The sequence below is a fragment of the Euleptes europaea genome, chromosome 12 (genome assembly GCF_029931775.1).
Source record: "Euleptes europaea isolate rEulEur1 chromosome 12, rEulEur1.hap1, whole genome shotgun sequence".
Lineage (NCBI taxonomy): Eukaryota > Metazoa > Chordata > Lepidosauria > Squamata > Sphaerodactylidae > Euleptes > Euleptes europaea.
Genome location: NC_079323.1, coordinates 23,793,385 through 23,812,642, shown reverse-complemented (window position 1 = coordinate 23,812,642; position 19,258 = coordinate 23,793,385). Strand labels below are relative to the sequence as shown.

Below are 19,258 nucleotides of genomic sequence, written 5' to 3'. Positions count from 1 at the left end.
GGTTTGGGGAGGGGAAGGTCTTTAATGCCATACAGTCCAATTGTTAAAGTGGCCATTTTCTCCAGGTGAACTGATCTCTATCGGCTGGAGATCAGTTGTAATAGCAGGAGATCTCCAGCTAGTACCTGGAGGTTGGCAACCCTACCCATTCATGTCTGTGGTACTTTTTGGTAGTTATCTTTAAACAGGTTGTTGTTTTGTCCTGTTACATTTGCCCCAAGATATTCTGTTGGGTTTTTGTTTTTTTGTAACAACACAATCTGTTATTTTTCCTAACTGTTTTCAAGGTGATCCTTGAAATACTCTGATTGAACCTTCAGATAACCTTTATATGAAGAACTCTTAGCAGTCTGGTCCCACTGATGCTTGATAATCTAGTACACTCACCAATTCAAGCTACTATGCCTATTAAAGGTTATTTAATTTAATTCAAGCCATTTAGCATCTTTATCCTAGTCAGGATCTGGTAATGGCAGTTATGAGCTGTATGGGCATTTGTTCAGTGGGTTTCCTTTTAGTGTGTGTTTTGCAGCTTTGGAAATGATTTATTTATTTCTATTTTTATTCTGCCTGTTCCCCAGCAATCAGGGCATAACTAAAAATTCAAATATTCTATAAAACAATTTAATACACTGGCACTCTAGCATGACGATAAGAGAGTCTGATAGTAGGCCAAGTAAGATTGCCTCAGTGGAACGCCTGGAAAAATAACTTTGTCTTACAAGCCCTGTGGGATCTAGACAGGTCCCACAGGGCACAAGTATCTTCAGATGGAGCATTCCACCAAGTTGGGGACCCTGTCAACATCTGACAATGAAAGCAGGCAGAAGAGGTCCTTAAAAGGACTACACAATGGCAACGGAGCCTCCAGTACAATATTTGTATTAAAATTGGTGGAGAGATCCTGGTGGAGTTTCGAGTCTGTCCGCAAAAAAAATTCACAAACGAGTCACAGCTAAAGGCCGAATCAGTATCACTTTGGGACTCTCCTGTCAGGAAGGTCAGCAGTCGAACCACTCTAAATAGTTGAAATGGACTCAAAGTAGCAGACACAGTGGAAACAGAAAAGAAAGATTTCTTAGCTTCTTTCACCACCACTTCATAGGCCTTCAGTTGGTGTTCTCAATGCCTTGTCACGAATTCACCACCAAGTTCGCTCTAGCCATCTGAGCACCATTTTCATTTCGCTAAACTCCTCAGTAAACCAAGGAGCAGAGGAAGAATGCAGGGATAGAGGGCATCTGGGAGTGATATGGTTGATGGGCACACTGAAATTTCTGTTCCAGGCCTCACTTAGCTCATTGAGAGTGTGGTAGGATCCATAGCAATGCCTGATTATTTATTTCATGTGTACTCCAGTCTTCTTGCAAACGCCAGTGTATCCAAGACTAAAATAGATCCTTAATTAATGTATCCTGGCTAAAAGACAGTAACTTGACCAAAGTTATCCACTAACTATAATGACCTTAATCTCAAATCCTCTAATCTAAGATCAACACTCTGTCCTTTACTCCGCAATTGGCTCAGTGTGCTGCATTGTCATTATAGTGTCACTGTATTGTTTGTGGGGCCCATTCACATTTCCTGGAGTTGGTTGGCACTTGAACACTATATCATTTCAAGGATATATCCTGTCAATATTGGGTTTCTCTTGCTGGATCTGTACTATACCTCCTTCCTAAATCTGACCTTTGCAAAGGAATACATGGTGTGTCTGTATTTCCTGAGAATCCTGTATTGGTTGTAATATTCTTTTTGTTTTGCTTTATTGCCTGAACTATAATGACTTTTGGTAGATTTTTCTTCTTCACACAATGTAGCCCGTAACTCTGCCACTAGGCTACTTGGAAATAAATTAAAATAAGTGGGACATTTCCAAAGAAATGTGTGTTGGACCAAGTTGATAGGTTTCTTTTATTTTTGTGGTGAAGAAAACTATTCACTTGGATATTTATTTTTATTTTCAAAAATTATACCCTGCCTTTCTGCCCTCATCAGGGCCAACATGGTAGGTAATGGATTAAAAACATACATAATAAAATCATATCTTAAAAACTATTAAAACCAAATAAAAACATAACTAAAACAATTAAAAACAACGGTGGGGTATAAATCTAATAAAAAAAATAAAAAATAAAAGCAGCGGGGGAAAACCTTAGGGCAAGAAGGAGGGGAAGCACCCCCAGACTACAGATCTGAGCCTTCAAGGAGAGGGCAACCCCGTGCAGAATGGGTGACACATTAAGTCCAAGTTCAGACCTTCCACTCACCAGTAGGACTGTTGATTTGGTAAAACCTGAACCAGAAAAATACAGAATAAATGCAAATTCAGTAAATTTCTGGTTTGGGTATACCGAATCAGCAAAATCCGGGAGGTTGACGAAGCCGAATTTGCCATTCCTGAATATTCGGCTTTTCGTGGCTCCTCCGGGGGCATTTTTGCAGCTAGAGATGCCAAATTTTCAGGGTAGCTTGCAGGGACTCTCCTTGCAAGAACCCCCAAGTTTGGTAAAGATTGGGTCAGGGGGTCCAGAGTTATGGGGTCTGGAAGGGGTCGCCCCATCCTCATCCATTCAAATGCTTTGGCAGACTCTTTAATATGATCTTTCCACTGTATCTGAATTGAGAAGCTGGGCTTTAAACGGTGTGTGGGAAAATTCGCACGGTGCCTTCATAGAGATACAATGTGATACACTTTGTCTCTATGGAGGTGTGGGGTGAACTTACCCACCCTATAAATCCCGGATTCTCCATTCAGATACATTGCAAACATCATACTAAAAAGTCCGAATGCAGCCACTTTGCCAATGCATTTGAATGGAGGAGGATGGGGGCAACCCCTTCCAGACCCCATACCTCCAGACCCCTTGACCCAATCTTTACCAAACGTGGGGGTTCATGCAGGGAGAGTCCCTTCTGGCTACCCTGAAAATTTGGGGCCTCTACCTATAAAAATGCCCCCCAGGAGCTGTTGCCACCATTGAGAAGCATAAGGAATTTTTTTTTTGCACAGCTCCTTGAAAAACATATTTGTAGGTAGAGGCCCCAAACGTTCAGGGTGGCTTGCAGGGACTCTCCTTGCAAGAACCCCCAAGTTTGGTTAAGATTGGGTCAGGGGGTCCAAAGTTATGGGGTCTGAAGGGGGCACCCTGCCAGACCCCATAACTTTGGACTCCCTTACTCAATCTTCACCAAACCTGGGGGTTCTTTCAAGGAGAGTCCCTGCAAGCCACCCTGAATGTTTGGGACCTCTACCTGCAAAAATGCCTCCCCAGGGGCTGTGCAAAAAAACCCCCAATTGGATAAAATAGATGTTGGGGGGAGCTGCTTCTCACGCATAAGTGTGAAACCATGGGAGGTTTTGCCTTGGATTTGCCACTCTTTAGACTCACATTTTCTCCATCTAAATTCTCAGAACTCAACAATCAACCCCCATGAAGAGTTTTGAGAATTCGGATGGGGAAAATGTGCATCTAGAGAGCAGCAAATCCAAGGCAAAACCTCCCATGCATAAATAGCCAACAAGAAACAATGGGAGGTTTTGCCTTGGATTTGCTGCTCTCTAGATGCACATTTTCCCCATCCTAATTCTCAAAACTCTGCATGGGGGCTTATTGTTGAGTTTTGAGAATTTGGCTAGGGGAAATGTGCATTTACTTCCTTGTAAAAGGAAAGTTCCCACGCCTACAGTGTGAACCGCAAACAAGGAAGTCTTTTAACAAGATTTTCTCACCATTGAAAAGAATAGGGAAATATTTGCACAGCTCCTGGGGGGGCAGTTTTTGAGGTGAAGGTCCCATATTTTCAGGGTAGCTTGGAGGGACTCTCCTTACAAGAACCCCTAAATTTGGTGAAGATTGGGTCAGGGAATCTGGAGTTATGGGGTCTGGAAGGGGTCCCCCCATCCACCCATTGGAATGAATAGAAGCCGGCTTCTATTCATTCCAATGGGCAAATGGGGGGGACCCCTTCCAGACCCCATAACGCCAGATCCCCTGACCCAATCTTCACCAAACTTGGGGGTTCCTGCAAGGAGAGTCCCTCCAAGCTACCCTGAAAGTTTGGGACCTTTACCTCAAAAAATGCCTCCCCCAGAGTCGCGCAAAGCCGCGAATGTGTTTAAATGGCTGAATTATTCGGGAATCCCAAATTTAAAACCGAATTCCTACCTATACCGGTGTAGGGGGATTTGGGATTTCCCGAATAAAAAAGGCCATTTAAACCTGAATCCGAATTATACCGAATTTTTTAAAATTCAACAGCCCTACTCACCAGTAGCACTTCCATCTTGTCAGGATTAAGCTTCAGTTTATTAGCCCACATCTACTTCAAAACTGCTTCCAGGCACCTCTTCAGGTTTTACAGTTTCCCTGGGAGTGGCTGGAAGTTTGAGATAGAGTGTCATCCTCATATTTATGACAACCCAGTTGAAATCTCCAGATGGTCTCACCCAGTGATTTCACATAGATGTTGAAAAGCATAAGGGAGAAGTTGGAGTCTTGTCCGAAGGTCTAAGCAGCATTCCCCCCAGCACCATCTTCTGAACCCTACCCTCCAGGCAGGAGTCAAACCACTGCAAAATGGTGCCTCCCCATCCTGGCCTGGAAAGGTGGTCCAGATTGATTCCATGATCTATGCTATCGAGAGCCACTGCAAAGTCCAGAGAATCAACAGAGTTGCATTCCCTCTGTCCATCTTCTGAGCTGGTCATCCACCAGTGCGACCAAGGCTGTTTCGGTCCCATAAACAGGCCTGAAACCAGATTGGAAGGGATCCAAACCATTTTCTCCGTCCAAAAATGTTTGAATTTGTCCAGTTACCACCTGTTCAGTTACCTTGCTCAAGAATGGAACATTTGAGACTGATCAATGTACCCCACTTTTCTCCCGAATGGGGACCCAGTATCATTCTCCCCTCTCCATGTTATCTTCATAATGCCCACCCTGTAGTTAGGCTGAGAGAGAGAGATTGGTCCAACGTCACCCAGCAAGCTTCAATAGCAGAGTGAGAATTCAAACCCGGGTCTTCTAGGTCCTAGTCCAACACTCTGACCACTACCCCATGCTGGCTGTCCTGTGCCTCTTAGACTACGCTTGGGGGGAATTGTTAGAAACCCCTTATTTAAATGGAAACATCAATGTCAGACCATTTCAGCCTCATGGAACATAGTTTATTTTTAAGTTTTGTACATCTGATGAACTGGCTGGTAAATGAGGTTCTCAGTTTGGCTTATGGATCCAAGTACAAGAGTCCCATGGTGCAGAGTGGTAAGCTTCAGTACTGCAGTCCAAGATCAGCTCACAACCTGAGTTCGATCCTGACGGAAGTCGGTTTCAGGTAGCCGGCTCAAGGTTGACTCAGCCTTCCATCCTTCCGAGGTTGGAAAAATGAGTACTGGCAAACTGGCAAACCACCCTGTAAACATAGTCTGCTTAGTAAATGTTGGGATGTAACGTCACCCCATGGGTCAGGAATGACCCGGTGCTTGCACAGGGGACCTTTACCTTTTAAAGGACCATAAAAACATCAGATACAAAGACATACAAATACTAAACCTTGAAGTTAAAAATAAAATGGAAATAAAGTCAACAAAGACAGTAAGGCGAGCAACAGTCATATTTAAAGCCAACCAAGCATTTTTTTAATGTTAAAAATCAAGGGTACGGCATTAGAGAGAGAGCGTGGGAGAGCAGATCCACAGTTCCTGTTTTGAAAGTCTGATTCGATAAAACCTGAGCTGGCTAATGACTGTAGCCTTGGGGTAAATATGAGCTTTGTGTGTGTAAAGTGCCTTCAAGTCACACCCGACTCATGGCGAGCCCTTATGGAGTTTTCATGGCAAGAGACTAACAGAGGTGGTTTGCCAGTTCCTTCCTCTGCACAGCAACCCTGGTATTCCTTGGTGGTCTCCCATCCAAATACTAACCAGGACTGACCCTGCTTAGCTTCTGAGATCGGACGAGATCAGGCTAGCCTGGGCCATCCAGGTCAGGGCAAATATGAGCTTTACTCATTACTAAATACTCTTCAGGAGAAATGCATTCTATTACTTAATTTTAATTCGAACAAGAAGTCAGTTAGTTCTTTGAATCTATGGACAGACACGACAAAGTGACATGTAGGAAACTCTTCTTAGCCTGGAAAACTTCCCCATCCCTAGTTATAAATATATCACACTATTGTATTTGGCAAGCTATACGCAAATGGAGGTAAGATCTCATTAAGAGAGCAAAATTGTGGAGTAGAGAGAGGACAGTGTGAAGCTAAGGGTGATAACGGTGGCCTTGTCCAGAATAGGCCATGGGAGTTTTCTTATCTCACTTAGGCAGGAGGTACTGGGAGCTTCCTGTGCGAAATTAGGAGCATTCGCTGCTTTCCTCTTGTTGTTTGGCTTCCTTCTCTATATAAGACGGTTCCCAGCACAGTGATTATCTTTGCATCTTCAAACATGGCACAATCAACTTCCTTAAGAGCTTGATGTATCCTTAAAAGTCAAGCTGGTTTCCCCCCCCTTTTTTCCCTCCCCCCCTCTGTCCCAGATTCCTTCTCAGGAGCTCAGCACTTTGAAGGTGCAGTTACACAATGAAAACACAGACCAGCAAGACTAACACATAGTAAGTTTGTCTATTGTGAATCAGATTCCTCTTTGGAAAGGTGGAGACGTTTATGAGGTCTGGACAGCAAATATGTGCCTTTGAGTTTGGAAAGACTGACAGCTGTCACTACTCCCTCCCTGTGTGTCAAATTTTTCTGGAAATCGAAATGAGAATTAAGGGTTTCAAAAAGGAATTGGTCATTTCTCAGACTTTTGATGCAAGACACGCACACACCCCAAGTGTGTATGCATGGGTATGTAAGAGTGAGAAGTATTTGGAAATTCAATGGGTGCAGAATGCTGCAGCCGGGATGACGACTTGAGTGAACACATGAGCACATGAGGCTGCAGTATACTCAGACCCTTGGTCCATCAAAGTCAGTATTGTCTGCTCAGACCGGCAGCAGCTCTCCAGGGTCTCAGGCAGAGGTCTTTCACATCTCCTACTTGCCTAAACCCTTTAACTGGAGATGCCAGGGATTGAACCTGGGACCTTCTGCATGCCAAGCAGATGCTCTACCACTGAGCCACAGACCATATCACTCCAGTCTGGGACTGTCTGCACTGGCTTCCGATTTGTTTCTAGACACAATTCACGGTGCCGGCCTTGACCTTCAAAGCCCTATATTTTGGGGGAACTGAAAGAACGCCTGCTCCCTTCTGAACCCGCCCAACCACTGTGGCCGCCTTCTGAGGCGATGCTTCAGGTGTCCCTGCCCTTCTCAGATTAAGTGGGGGACAACTCGGGAGATGGCCTTCTCGGTCGTGTTGCATAAAATCCTGGAACTCTCTCCAGGAAGATTCATCTGTCCCCTTCTGTTGCCATCTTCTCCCAGTGGATTGATACTTTTGTTGTTGTTGTTGAGTCTGGGTGTTCACTTCCCGCCCAATGTTTTAATTGTTTTGATGCCTTTGAATGTATTTTACTTCTGGCTTCAATTGCTTTAATGATGTGTCGTTGTTCCTTTTGGATGGGTTTAATGGTTTTAAAACATGATATTACTGTTTATGTTTTAATTTGTTAGTCACCTGGGTGGCCTTTGTGAAGGCAGAAAGGCAAGATAAACAAGCAAATAAATAAATTTGCTGCCTTAAAAAACCTCTGTGTTTTTCTTTTTAAAAAACTTTTTTCAAAACCTCTGTGTTTTCCTTTAAAAAAAAACTTCTTCTGAGGGAGGGGATAGCTAACCCCTTCGAGGCTTGTTAGAAAAGCATTACATCTGAACAGCCCCGAACTTTGGTTAGTGCTGCTGTACTCTGTTTTTGGGTGTTTCTGTCTTTTATGGTTAGAGTTCAGTTTAAGTACCCACCGGGTAGAAAGGTGAGATAGGAACAATGAAAAATAAATGAATAAACTGCACAGTGTTCAGCACGTCTAGGGCTGCCAGGTCCTTCTTCGCCACCAGAGGGATATTTTTGGGGTGGAGCCTGAGGAGGTAGGGTTTGAGGAGGGGAGGGACTTCAATGCCATAGAGTCCAATTGGCAAAGCCACCATTTTCTCCAGGTGAACTGATCAGTTGTAATAGCGGGAGATCTCCAGATAGTACCTGGAAGTTGGCAACCCTAAGCATGTGTTGTGTACTGTATTATGCTTTCTGTTTGTATTTCTGGCTGCTTTAAGTCATTGCTCTAATACCTTCATTATTTGATTTTAGTGACCTACAATGTTTCAATGAGTTTTATACTAGAAGTTGTGGATACTATTTTGCTAATAAAGGTTTGTTCAGATATAGAGTGCTTCTGACTGCCAATTTGTTAGGGTACAGCAGTGAGGGAAAGTTGTTACCTTCATGCACGTGAGCTAGGCTTACCATGCCTGCTTTGGATGCGCATCCTCCAATCAGATGGGTCCTCCCAAGCACCCTTGGTTCTTGGCTGATGGGAGAAATGTGGGGTAGGGTGGAAATGATGTTGCACAACATGAACCCCTGGTTGTGCTCTGGACTCCTCCAAAACTAGAGTCATTTCCACATCTTTCCCCTGCCACCTGAGCTCCCGGGGATGCTGGGAACCCCTACTGTGAGGAGCTAGAGGCATCTGGCTGGGGAATGGGATGCTAGACTTGCTAGATAGGTTTTTGGTCTGGTTTAGCAGGAATTCTCATACAATACATACAGTTACACATTAATACTTTCAGGGGGATTTCCCTAACTAAATTGGCATCCCTTTTCGGATACAAATGTATCCTGAATTTTCTAATGCATTAAAGATGTTTTGAGAGACATTTTATTATACGTGTTTCCCCTGCCCTTGTCTTTTCGCATTTCCCTTTGTTTCCTATTTTTAAGGGATGCAGCACTAATTAATGGCTCCCTAATGCCATAAATGCCATGCTATTCGTTTCTCCAGTATTTGGATGGGAGACCACCAAGGAATACCAGTGTTGCTGCATAGAAGCTGGCAGTGGCAAACCACCTTTGTTAGTCTCTTGCCTTGAAAACCCTACGAGGTCGCCATAAGTCGGCTTGACTTGACAGCAAAAAACAAAAAAACATAGAGGCTGGTTTAACCCTTTCATCCTTGCACAGTTTTACTGAATCTGATCCCACACCACCTTTCTTTAGGGGGGAAAAGATGGGCTTGTCTTTTTTTCCTTTAAAAAGCTAGGTGGGCCTAGAATGGTTAATCTCCCTTGTCTCTCCCTGTGTGGTACCAGTCCAAACCTGGGGCCCATAAGGGAATATGCTGCTTTTCTTTTAAAGATGGATTAAGATATGTAACCTCCATTTCTTCTAGTTTGACTGTCTTTTTCCTCCTTCATACCTGAGATATCGTAAATTGGAGACACAGGATTTTTCCTTGACCTGCTGTGTGCAGAATTCAGGAGGGTTAGCCATGTCAATATGCAGTCAAAACAACCAAGGCTGCTTCCACATGGCAACAGTTCTTTGTGTCTTGTTGCTGCTGCAAAAGCAGCACAGTGGCAACGTGGGATCCATACAGTACTTTCCCACATATTTCCCTTGCCTCAGCCCTTTGCAGCCACTGTTTCCCCACGCCATGAAAGGCCTTTTGGGTCTTTTTAAAAATAGTACCAAAACTGATGCATTGCTTATGGGACAAGCTTTTAGGCTTAATGACCATTTGTGCTCTTTTATATATTGCAAAGTGAGCCTTAGATAGGGTTGCCAACCTCCAGGATCTAGCTGGAGATCTCCTACTGTTACAACTGATCTTCAGCCGATAGAGATCAGTTCATATGGAGAAAATGGCTGCTTTGGCAATTGGACTCAATGGCATTGAAGTCCCTCCCCTCCCCAACCCCACCTTCTTCAGGCTCCACCTCAAAAACCTCCCACCGGTGGCGAAGAGGGACCTGGCAACCCTAGCCTTAGATCAGTCTAGCATAGGGAAGCCCTACAAAGCATTTGTGACTGATTCATGTAGTGAATGAATACAATAATGAGATAGCATCCAGATGAGGGTGGTTAAGGTTTCAAAAGTGTCTATGCTTTCGGCCACTTTTTCCACTTTTTTTTTTCTTTTTTGCCTCTTAAGGCAGCATCTTGGCTGCCTTTAAAGTGATCATCACAAGCAGTTAAGATTAATGCAAAGTGTTTTGGGTGTTTGGAAAAGCCAACAGTCCGGCAAGTGCTCCTGCATGTTGGCTGAGTACAGTAAAACATCACTACAACTTTTACCCTCAAATCTGGAGTTTGCTACCTATTTTACTCATTTTCTACCCAATCATCATGTTTGCTAGTTACTTAATGAACACATGAAGCTGCCTTATACTGAATCACACCTTTGGTTCATCAAAGTCAGTATTGTCTACTCAGACTGGCAGCAGCTCTTCAGGGTCTCAGGCAGGGATCTTTCACATCACCTACCTGCCTAGTCCCTTTAACTGGGGATGTCGGGGATTGAACCTGGGACCTTCTGCATGCCAAGCAGATGCTCTACAAACTGAACTACAGCCCCTCCCCTAATGTACATACGATATAACATTTTGGATGTAGGAATTGTAGCTGATGGGGATGAGTTGCAAGGATCACACTATTCTAATTTTGTAGCGTTTCTCTTGATTTCTGTTGACATTATTTCCAGTGAAATCAGTGGGACTTTAAAATGCTTACTCTGGCTGGAATTATGCCTCCCATTTTACAGCTGTTGGTAGCAGATTCCTGAAAGATGCCTCAGTTGCTTCAGAAACGTTTCCCAGATTTTAAGGCATTTTCCTCCTGTTTAGTAGTGCAGGTAGAACCTCTTTCCTGTTCAAGAAAACAATTCTTCAAGCTGTGCTTCTGTATGTGTGTGTTAAGTGCCATCAAGTCACTTCCAACTCATAGCGACCCTATGAATCAATGTCCTCCAAAATGTCCGATCATTAACAGCCTTGCTCAGGTCTTGCAAACTGACGGCTATGGCTTCTTTTATAGTGTCAATACATCTCATGTTGCATCTTCCTCTTTTCCTGTTGCCTTCAACTTTTCCTAGCATTTTTGTCTTTTCTAGTGACTCTTGTTTTCTCATAATCTGACCAAAGTACGATAGTTTAGTCATTTCAGATTCTAGGGACAGCTCAGGCCTGACTTCATCAAGAACCCACTGAGTTGTCTTTTTGGTGGTCTGTAAAACTCTCTTCCTACACCACATTTCCAAGGAATCAACTTTCTTTGTGTCAGCTTTCTTCATTGTCCAATTTTTACACCCATACATAGTAACAGGGAATACTATGGTATGAATTAACTTGATCTTAGTTGTCAGTGACACATTCTTATACAAGAATCTTTTCTATCTCCTTCATGGCTGCTCTTCCCAGTCTCAATCTCCTTCTGATTTCTTGGTTGCAGTCTCCCTTTTGGATGATGATTGAGCCAAAGTATAGAAAGTCTTGAACAGTTTCAATGTCCTCATTGTCAACCTTAAAGTTGAGTAATTCCCCAGTAGTCATTACTTTTGTCTTCTTGATGTTCAGCTGTACTTCTGCTTTGGCACTTTCTGCTTTAACTTTTGGCAGTAGTTGTTTCAAGTCTTCACTATTTTCTTCCAGTAATATGGTATCATCGGTATATCTCGAATTGCTAATATTCCTCCCCCTAATTTTCACTCCACCTTCATCTATATCTAATCCAGCTTTCTTTATTATATGCTCTGCATGTAGATAGAAGAGACAGGGAGATTTAATACATCCTTGTCTGGACCTCTGCCAATTGGAAACCATCCTGTTTCTCCATATTCTGGTCCTAACAGAAGCCTGAGAAGAGGTTGCACATCAAAACAATCAGGCACAGAGACCCACCCATTTTCTTTAAAACCAGCCATAGCTTTTTATGATCCACACATTCAAAAGCTTTGCCCTAATCTATGAAACACAAGTTAATTTTCTTCTGAAATTCTCTGTGTATAACCTCATTCCATTTGTGTGGGACTCCTTCCTATCAAAATGGAGGTTGCTCAAGAAATGTGCTAGCAGGATTTTATCCACTGCATTTTCCATTTTTCATTAGCACAGCCCATGAATCCAGAAGTGATTGAAAGAAAGGGACTGGCTTTGTAGCTTCTGGAATTGCTAAATCCCCCAAAGGAACTGCACTACAGATTGAAAAACCTTGCACCAGTTCTCATGATTAAAATGAAGAATGCACCTTTCTCATCCCATTTAAATCAATGGCAACATTTCCCATAGATTGTAATAGAACCCCAAATAATTAATGAGCTATGTATTTTGCATAACTTTTAAATTGGTTGACATAATATTTATCTTTGATGGAATGCAAAACAACCAGATGTTATTTTATTTAATGAAGTAAAATAACACAGAAAATTAAAGCTTTAGGAGGGGCTGATGCTTCTTTGATCTGTCATCAACCATGGCTTTCAGAATACAGTCTTGTGGATTTAAATGCCACTTCTCTGAGGAGAATGGGAAACTAATGAAGGACTTAAGTTCAGTTGTTTTACACAGGTTTAATTAATATACCAAAATACTGAAAAGTAAGCACTCCCATGCAAACCAAAGGTCAACATAAAGAATTAAAAAATAGAACTGAACCATCTGGTAATAGAAAGTTCCATTAAATACCAGCCAGTATATGGTGACCCTATAGGGTTTTCAAGGCAAGAGATGAACAGTTTACCATTGCCTGTCTCTGTACAGAAACCCTGGACTTTTTTGGTGGTCTCCCATCCAAGTACTAACCAGAGCCAACCCTCCTTAGCTTCCACAATCTGATGAGATTGGGCTAGACTGGGCCATCCAAGTGAGGGATAAACTATCTAGTCTCACAAAAAAAGAAGCCCTCAAAAGGATATGAAGAGATGGACCCAATATAACAAACATTCCAATGTGCTTATTTCCATATGTATCAAATTAGCTTTTGGAAAACAAATTAGTTCAATTAAGGCTATAATTGAACACTCTGATGAAAAGGGAAAAAAACCCTAATCCATTATGTATGATAAACAGGGTTTTCCTTCTCTCTCTTGAAATTTCTAGTAACTGATACAACTTTGTGGCTCTTTCTACCTTTCCCCTCCCCACCCCAGTTTAAAGAAACCAAATGTTTCTATCTACTTGTACTTAAAAAAAAAAATTGGAAGGTTTTATCCCAGCTCTAGCAAACAATGGAAGGCATTTTTATGCTGTTAATTTGTTTTTATGGGAAAGTAAATATAGGTATTTAAGCATGCACTGGGAGGGGAAAGTTGTCTTAATCCTAACAGATGTTTTCATGAAACTTCTGCAATAATGTAAGCAGATCTGACTACAAATGCTGGTTACTTGACAAGGGCGCCAGTAAAATCCCAATACAGCCAACCTGACTAGAAATCTATGCCTGATTAGGAATCACATTCCATATGCTCCTTTTGGATTATGCCCTCCACTTCATGGTAGAAATTAAGTTAAATTTTGTGGAAACTTGAGATCTCATGTATTAAACAACTGATACCACCAGGGGAATGACAGACGTACAAGCTAGAACAGTGAACCTGCTGTGGATCCAGAGGTCATGACTCAGTAATATAGCATCTGATCTGATTTGGTATGAGGCAACTTCATACTTCATATCTGTTCTTCACCCTTGTCTCCCCAGTGGACAGATATAGAAACTTACAAACTGAAATGATCCGAGAAGCAACCAGTGATTTGTTTCCACGCCCACCCACCCCCCACCCCCAATGAAAAGCCAGATGCCCAGAGTGTGGATTAAGCTTGTTGCAAGAACCAGGCAAAGTCATGTTCTCATCAAGTGACTGGCTGGCCTTTGTAGAATTCATAAATTTAATAATTAATTAATTTAAAAAAATATAAATTGCTTCTCTGACAGGAACTCAAAGGGATTAGCCGTCCCATCACCCCAAAGAAGGGTTTGCATTAAAAAAGGAGGGGAAGTAGCTTTTTTTTAAAGGCAGCAATTAAATAAACATAAGTGCTTGAAAATCTGTTTTAAAAAGCCAAGCGGCTACTCTGGGGGGGGGGGGATTCACAGTGGAATCAAAGGTCATTTATGCATGGGTACTTTCACTCGCATTCGCCCCCGGTCTGTCTTGGTTGTTCCTTGAAGTTATGGATGAGTTTTCTGTCCATTAGAGATGATCTCACATTAGAGCCCTCACAAATCCTAGGATTTCCCATCCTTTTATTAACCTGATTCTTCCCTCTCCCCTGAGCTCAGCCTGCTTGAAATCCCCACATGTAAGGCAAATTTCGGGACCCAGAAACTTGGTTTCTATCACAGCCAATTACAAAGCAGCATGTAAAGAGGTAGGGATTCAGATACTTCCTGCTGCCTCGGAGCTCTTTCTGAACAGAAGAAAGGCTTTTTAAAACTGAGGCTTGGATTCCTTCCCTCCTTTCAGATTGCTCCATTTTTTGTTTTTAAGGCAGCAATTGGGTTTTGGAGGGGGGATTTTCTCTCACAGTAAGCTCTACAAAGTAAGCCAATTACAAAGCAGCATTTAAAGGGGTGGGGTCTTGATTTGAGCTTGGAGACTGCTGGTGCATAGATTCCCAACAGGAAAGTGTGGGTCCAGCGAGCAACGAGCCTCAAGTAAAACTCCCATGCATAAACGACCAGAGTGGTCTGGGTGAAGGCAATAGAAGAATGAGGGCAAAGACAAGCAGAGGTCACCCCACAAAAACCCACATCCACTCCTGGAGGAAGACATGTCTACCTTCAGGATTAACCTCCATGGACGAAACTCAATCCTTGTCCACATATTTCAAACACGAATAACCTCTGCCTCAGAATCTGAACATCTGTGAAGGACTCAAGATCCAAAACACATTTTACCATCAAGTTGTAATTAAAGTTTTAGATATGTGATGTTCTGTCAAGTTGCTTCTGACTTATTAATGACCTCCAAAAACATCCTATCATTAACAACATTGTTCAGGTCTTGCAAACTGAACACATCTTCTTTCAGATAAATGGATAGAACTCCTTTAGCACTCAGGTGTATGGATAGGTAAATAGACATCTGTGTTAACAGCAATACTCTCATTTATGTAATGCTTTTTGAGTGTTCGAAGTGCTTCACTTACAGTTTTCTGTGTAATCCTTACAACCGCCCTGTGGGTCAGTCCTTTTTTAAAAAAAATATTTGACATGGAGGGAGGGGGGTGATGCTCAGAGATGGTGGCTTCCCAAGTTCCACCTTGGAAGGTCATGACTCAGGAAAAATTTGAAGCAGGGACTTCCCTGCTCATAATTCACACTCTTAGCTATTGCCCTAGATCAGATGCGTATTACCTGCATAACTATTAGGTGGTGGTATCAAGTTGCAGCTGACTTATAGTGGCCCCGTGGGTTTTCAACACATGAGACAACCAGAGTTGGTTTGCCATTGCCTGCCTCTGTCATGATCCTGGTTTACCTTGGTGGTCTCCCATCCAAATACTAACCAGGGCCAACCCTGTTTAGCTTCTGAGATCTGATGAGATTACGCTAGCATGGGCCATCCAGGTCAGGGCACATGACTATTTAAATGTTATAATTTTTATGCTTGCATTTCTGCTGAGCTTCAACTTATTTATCTATGAAAATTATTTTTATCCTGCTTTCCGTACATGTATTTTGTTCCAAGCAGCTAGCTATTTTAGTTCCTGTTTATGGTTGCTATAAGAGATTTCAGTGACATTCAGGTCAAGAAGAGTTGCAGTTCCTGAGCTTAATACCATTAATTGGGCAGACTAGCCATGTCCTCATGAGGACATATTGTTGAAAAATGGGAGGGAATATTTTGAAAGGGGGGATGACAGTGAAATAGCAGTGTGATGAATGGGCTCTGATCTGTGAAAGTTTATGCCATGATATATCTATTGGTCTTCAAGGTGCAATAGAAATCTTTTTTTGTTTGTTTTTGTTGCAATAGATGAACACGATCACCCCTCTTGGATTTAACACTGGCCTTGTTCCAGTGTTTACCCCATGATGGCCTAGCACCATCCATACTTAGAGACTGTCTTGTGCAAAATAGGGACAGCTGCTCTCAGCTTCGGAAAACCTGGTCACAATTGTGAAAATACTTGACAATACTGCATTTGAATACTATAACTATACATCTCACTATATTGAGGTACAGCCAAACATGTCCTCTGATCAATGTAACCATTCTACAGTACTTCAAGTTGCTTAGATATGTGTGACACATGGGATTCAGAACCCACTTCTTGTGATTCAGTTCTGTGTTCCCAATGCCTGGAAGAAGGGAAAAAAACTGGCCATTCACCTTTTTTTGTTTTTCTTTGTTTACAAGACAGTCCTTTTTTTGAGTCATATGTCCTGTGTCCTGTACCAAAGTGTTGATGGAAACCATAAATCTGCCTTTTCTACCTAAAGGAGCAAGAGAGCCAGCGCGGTGTAGTAGTTAAGAACTGTAGTTTGGAGCGGTGGACTCTGATCTGGAGAGCCGGGTTTGATTCCCCACTCCTCCACATGAGCGGCAGACACCAATCTGGTGAACTGGATTTGTTTCCCCACTCCTACACACGAAGCCAGCTGGGTGACCTTGGGCTAGTCACAGCTCTCTTAGAGCTCTCCCAACCCCATCTATCTCACAGGGTGTCTGTTGTGGGGAGGGAAAGGGAAGATGATTGTAAGCTGGTTTGATTCTCCCTTAAGTGGTAGAGAAAGTTGGCATATAAAAACCAACTCCTCCTCTTCCTCCTCCTCCTTCTTCTCACTGCCTATTCAAAGTCTGAGGTATCCAGAGGGATGACTGTCACAGCCTCACACCTACAGCCTCACACCTACTACACAAAGCACATTTGTTACACATGCTCCAGCTTTCCTTCCTGTTGAACTTCTAGCTCCTGTACACATCTGAGAACTCCATCATCTCCACCTGAGTGAGGTGGCAACTGTCCCCCTCCACACACACTGAAGAGTGGCTCTGAGGCTTAGTCAGGCGATGAGGGCCAGTCTCTTTCTTTCCTTCCTCTCCTTCTCCCAACTCAGAGATAAGGAGGAGGGAAGAGGTGAAAGAGGCACGTGCCAGATTCATGGGGAAGAGAGCGAGGTAACGTCTTTGTTCCCTTCAGTAGGGAAAGCTCCATATCAAGGGAAGTAACATTGCCAGTAATTTTGAAGCTATGGGGAAAAAACTCCAACCTCCCCCCCACCAAGCAGAAATTTGGGGATGCTGAAATATATGTAATTCTTTCTTATCAAAGCTCAACTTATTGTACTACTTGAATGAGCATAAAATGCATTCTTTATATGTGTACACACAGTAGCACAGTATAGCCTGATCTCATCCGATCACAGAAGCTAAGCAGGGTCAGTACTTGGATGGGAGAACACCAAGGAAGGCTCTGAAGAGGAAGGCAGTGGCCAACCACCTCTGCTTCTCACTTGCCTTGAAAACCCGTTGATGGGGGTCACCATAAGTCGGCTGCGACTTGACGGCACTTTACACACACATTTGGCATATTGCACTCTTTGTCATATTTGTGGAATTTAGAAATATATATGCCTTACCTTGCAACCCTAAGCAGAGCTTCACGCTTATAAGCCCATTGATTCCCATGGTTTTGGTTTTGGAAGGGTGTACTTCTGCTTTGGATTATACTATTAGTTTTCTACAAGCAAAACTGTGAACATACCCAATATCTGAGAGAGAGAGCTACAAACTGCCACATTGTATGCTATCTTAGCATATATATCTGGGAGGGAGAGGGGAAAAAAAATAAAAGTTGAAAATAGAAAACAATGTTTATAGTAAACACAAGAAAAGGTCTTATTTGGACAGAAAGTCTCATATAACCACAATGAACAATCAGCATATTTAGTTATTGAGTTTAACTTTATAATGCTGAAAATACTGAACTCTTTAATAGCATATTATCATCAAGCACTTTATAGCATACTCGTTGTGGACAAAATTAGTGACATTAAAACAATGAAAATATCTTTGAAAATATGCTGTGGATGACTTGAGTAACCACAGGAATTGTTATTATCTAGGGTTGCCAGGCTTCTCTTTGCCATCGGCGGGAGGTTTTGGGGGCAGAGCCTTAGGAGGGCAGGGTTTGGGGAGGGGAAGGACTTCACTGCCATAGAGTCCAATTGCCAGAGTGGCCATTTTCTCCAGGTGAACTGATCTCTATCGCCTGGCGATCAGTTGTAATAGCAGGAGGTCTTCTGCTATTACCTGGAGGTTGGCAACCCTATTGTTATCTAACACGATGGATTGTCTTAACATTTCTGAATTTTCCACTGGAAAAACAGAAAAGAAATCCTTGGTGGAAAAAAACCTTTATTTCCCATGTTCGTATTTCTCATTTCCACCCCCACCCCCAGGCCTTTATTTCTCTCTCTCTCCCTATTCCAAGCCCTATCCTCCCCCCTCCCCCTGCCACCCCCAAATGAAAGGGGAATGAACTGCTGCAACAGTTGTTGTGCGGCTGGAGAAAGATGGTATGCTGTTAAAGCAGGTTTACTCAGAAGTAACTCCCACTCTTCAATGAGGCTTCCAGTTAATCATGCACAGCCTAAAGGATATGGGTGGCATTATCCAGGAAAAAGTCAGAGAAACAAAACAAATTATGGATTAAAATATTCAAACTCTCTTTTGTTTCGTCTACTTTGCATTATTCCCTCATTCCCCTTTTTTTTAACTACCTCTAGATTGCTTGGGGTCAGTGACACACCAAGGTTTCCTCCATGTTCATTGTAAATGGCTCTCCACACCTTCTCAAATGTATCTGCTGATATTGCGTTACGAATATTTATTGAAAAGCTGCCTGGGCTGACATTGTTATGACTGGTTTTGTATCTGTGCATGGGATTTGGAGGAAGGAGTGTTCTGTATCCCCGAATAATATCCGTGGCCAGTCTACCACTTTAAACCTTAGAATTCAAACTTGGACCTAATCTTTGGACTGGAGTCTAATGACCAGGAAAGGCCACACCTCCGGTTAGGCTGCCTTTACAGAGACGGGTGCCGGTGTGTGAAAGAAAGATCCAGATATTCAGCTTCATGATTCAATCTCATTTCTCCCACCATAGGCGTGACTTTTGCTCCAGTCCAGAGAGACCTTTCACTTTGAAACCTGGCAGCACTACAGGAAACAGAATCCAAACCATCACCCAGAGAACAGCGATAATAGAGGGGAAGAATAAGGTATTGTCATTTGGGTGGGGAATTACATTGGTTGTTGCTAATGCTGGGATTAAAAAAAAACCATTTATATCAATATCAATATCAAAACCTTT

At 42.6% G+C, this 19,258-nt stretch overlaps 1 protein-coding gene across 1 annotated transcript in view; it reads left to right on the top strand.

Moving 5' to 3' along the window:
• The window catches only part of FLT1 (fms related receptor tyrosine kinase 1), a 128,860-nt gene that overhangs the window by 33,342 nt on the left and 76,260 nt on the right, over positions 1 to 19,258 (top strand). Inside the window, exon 10 of the mRNA XM_056858160.1 lies at positions 19,052 to 19,166. Within this exon, the coding sequence (XP_056714138.1) occupies positions 19,052 to 19,166 (115 nt within the window). The remainder of the gene's footprint in view (positions 1 to 19,051; positions 19,167 to 19,258) is intronic.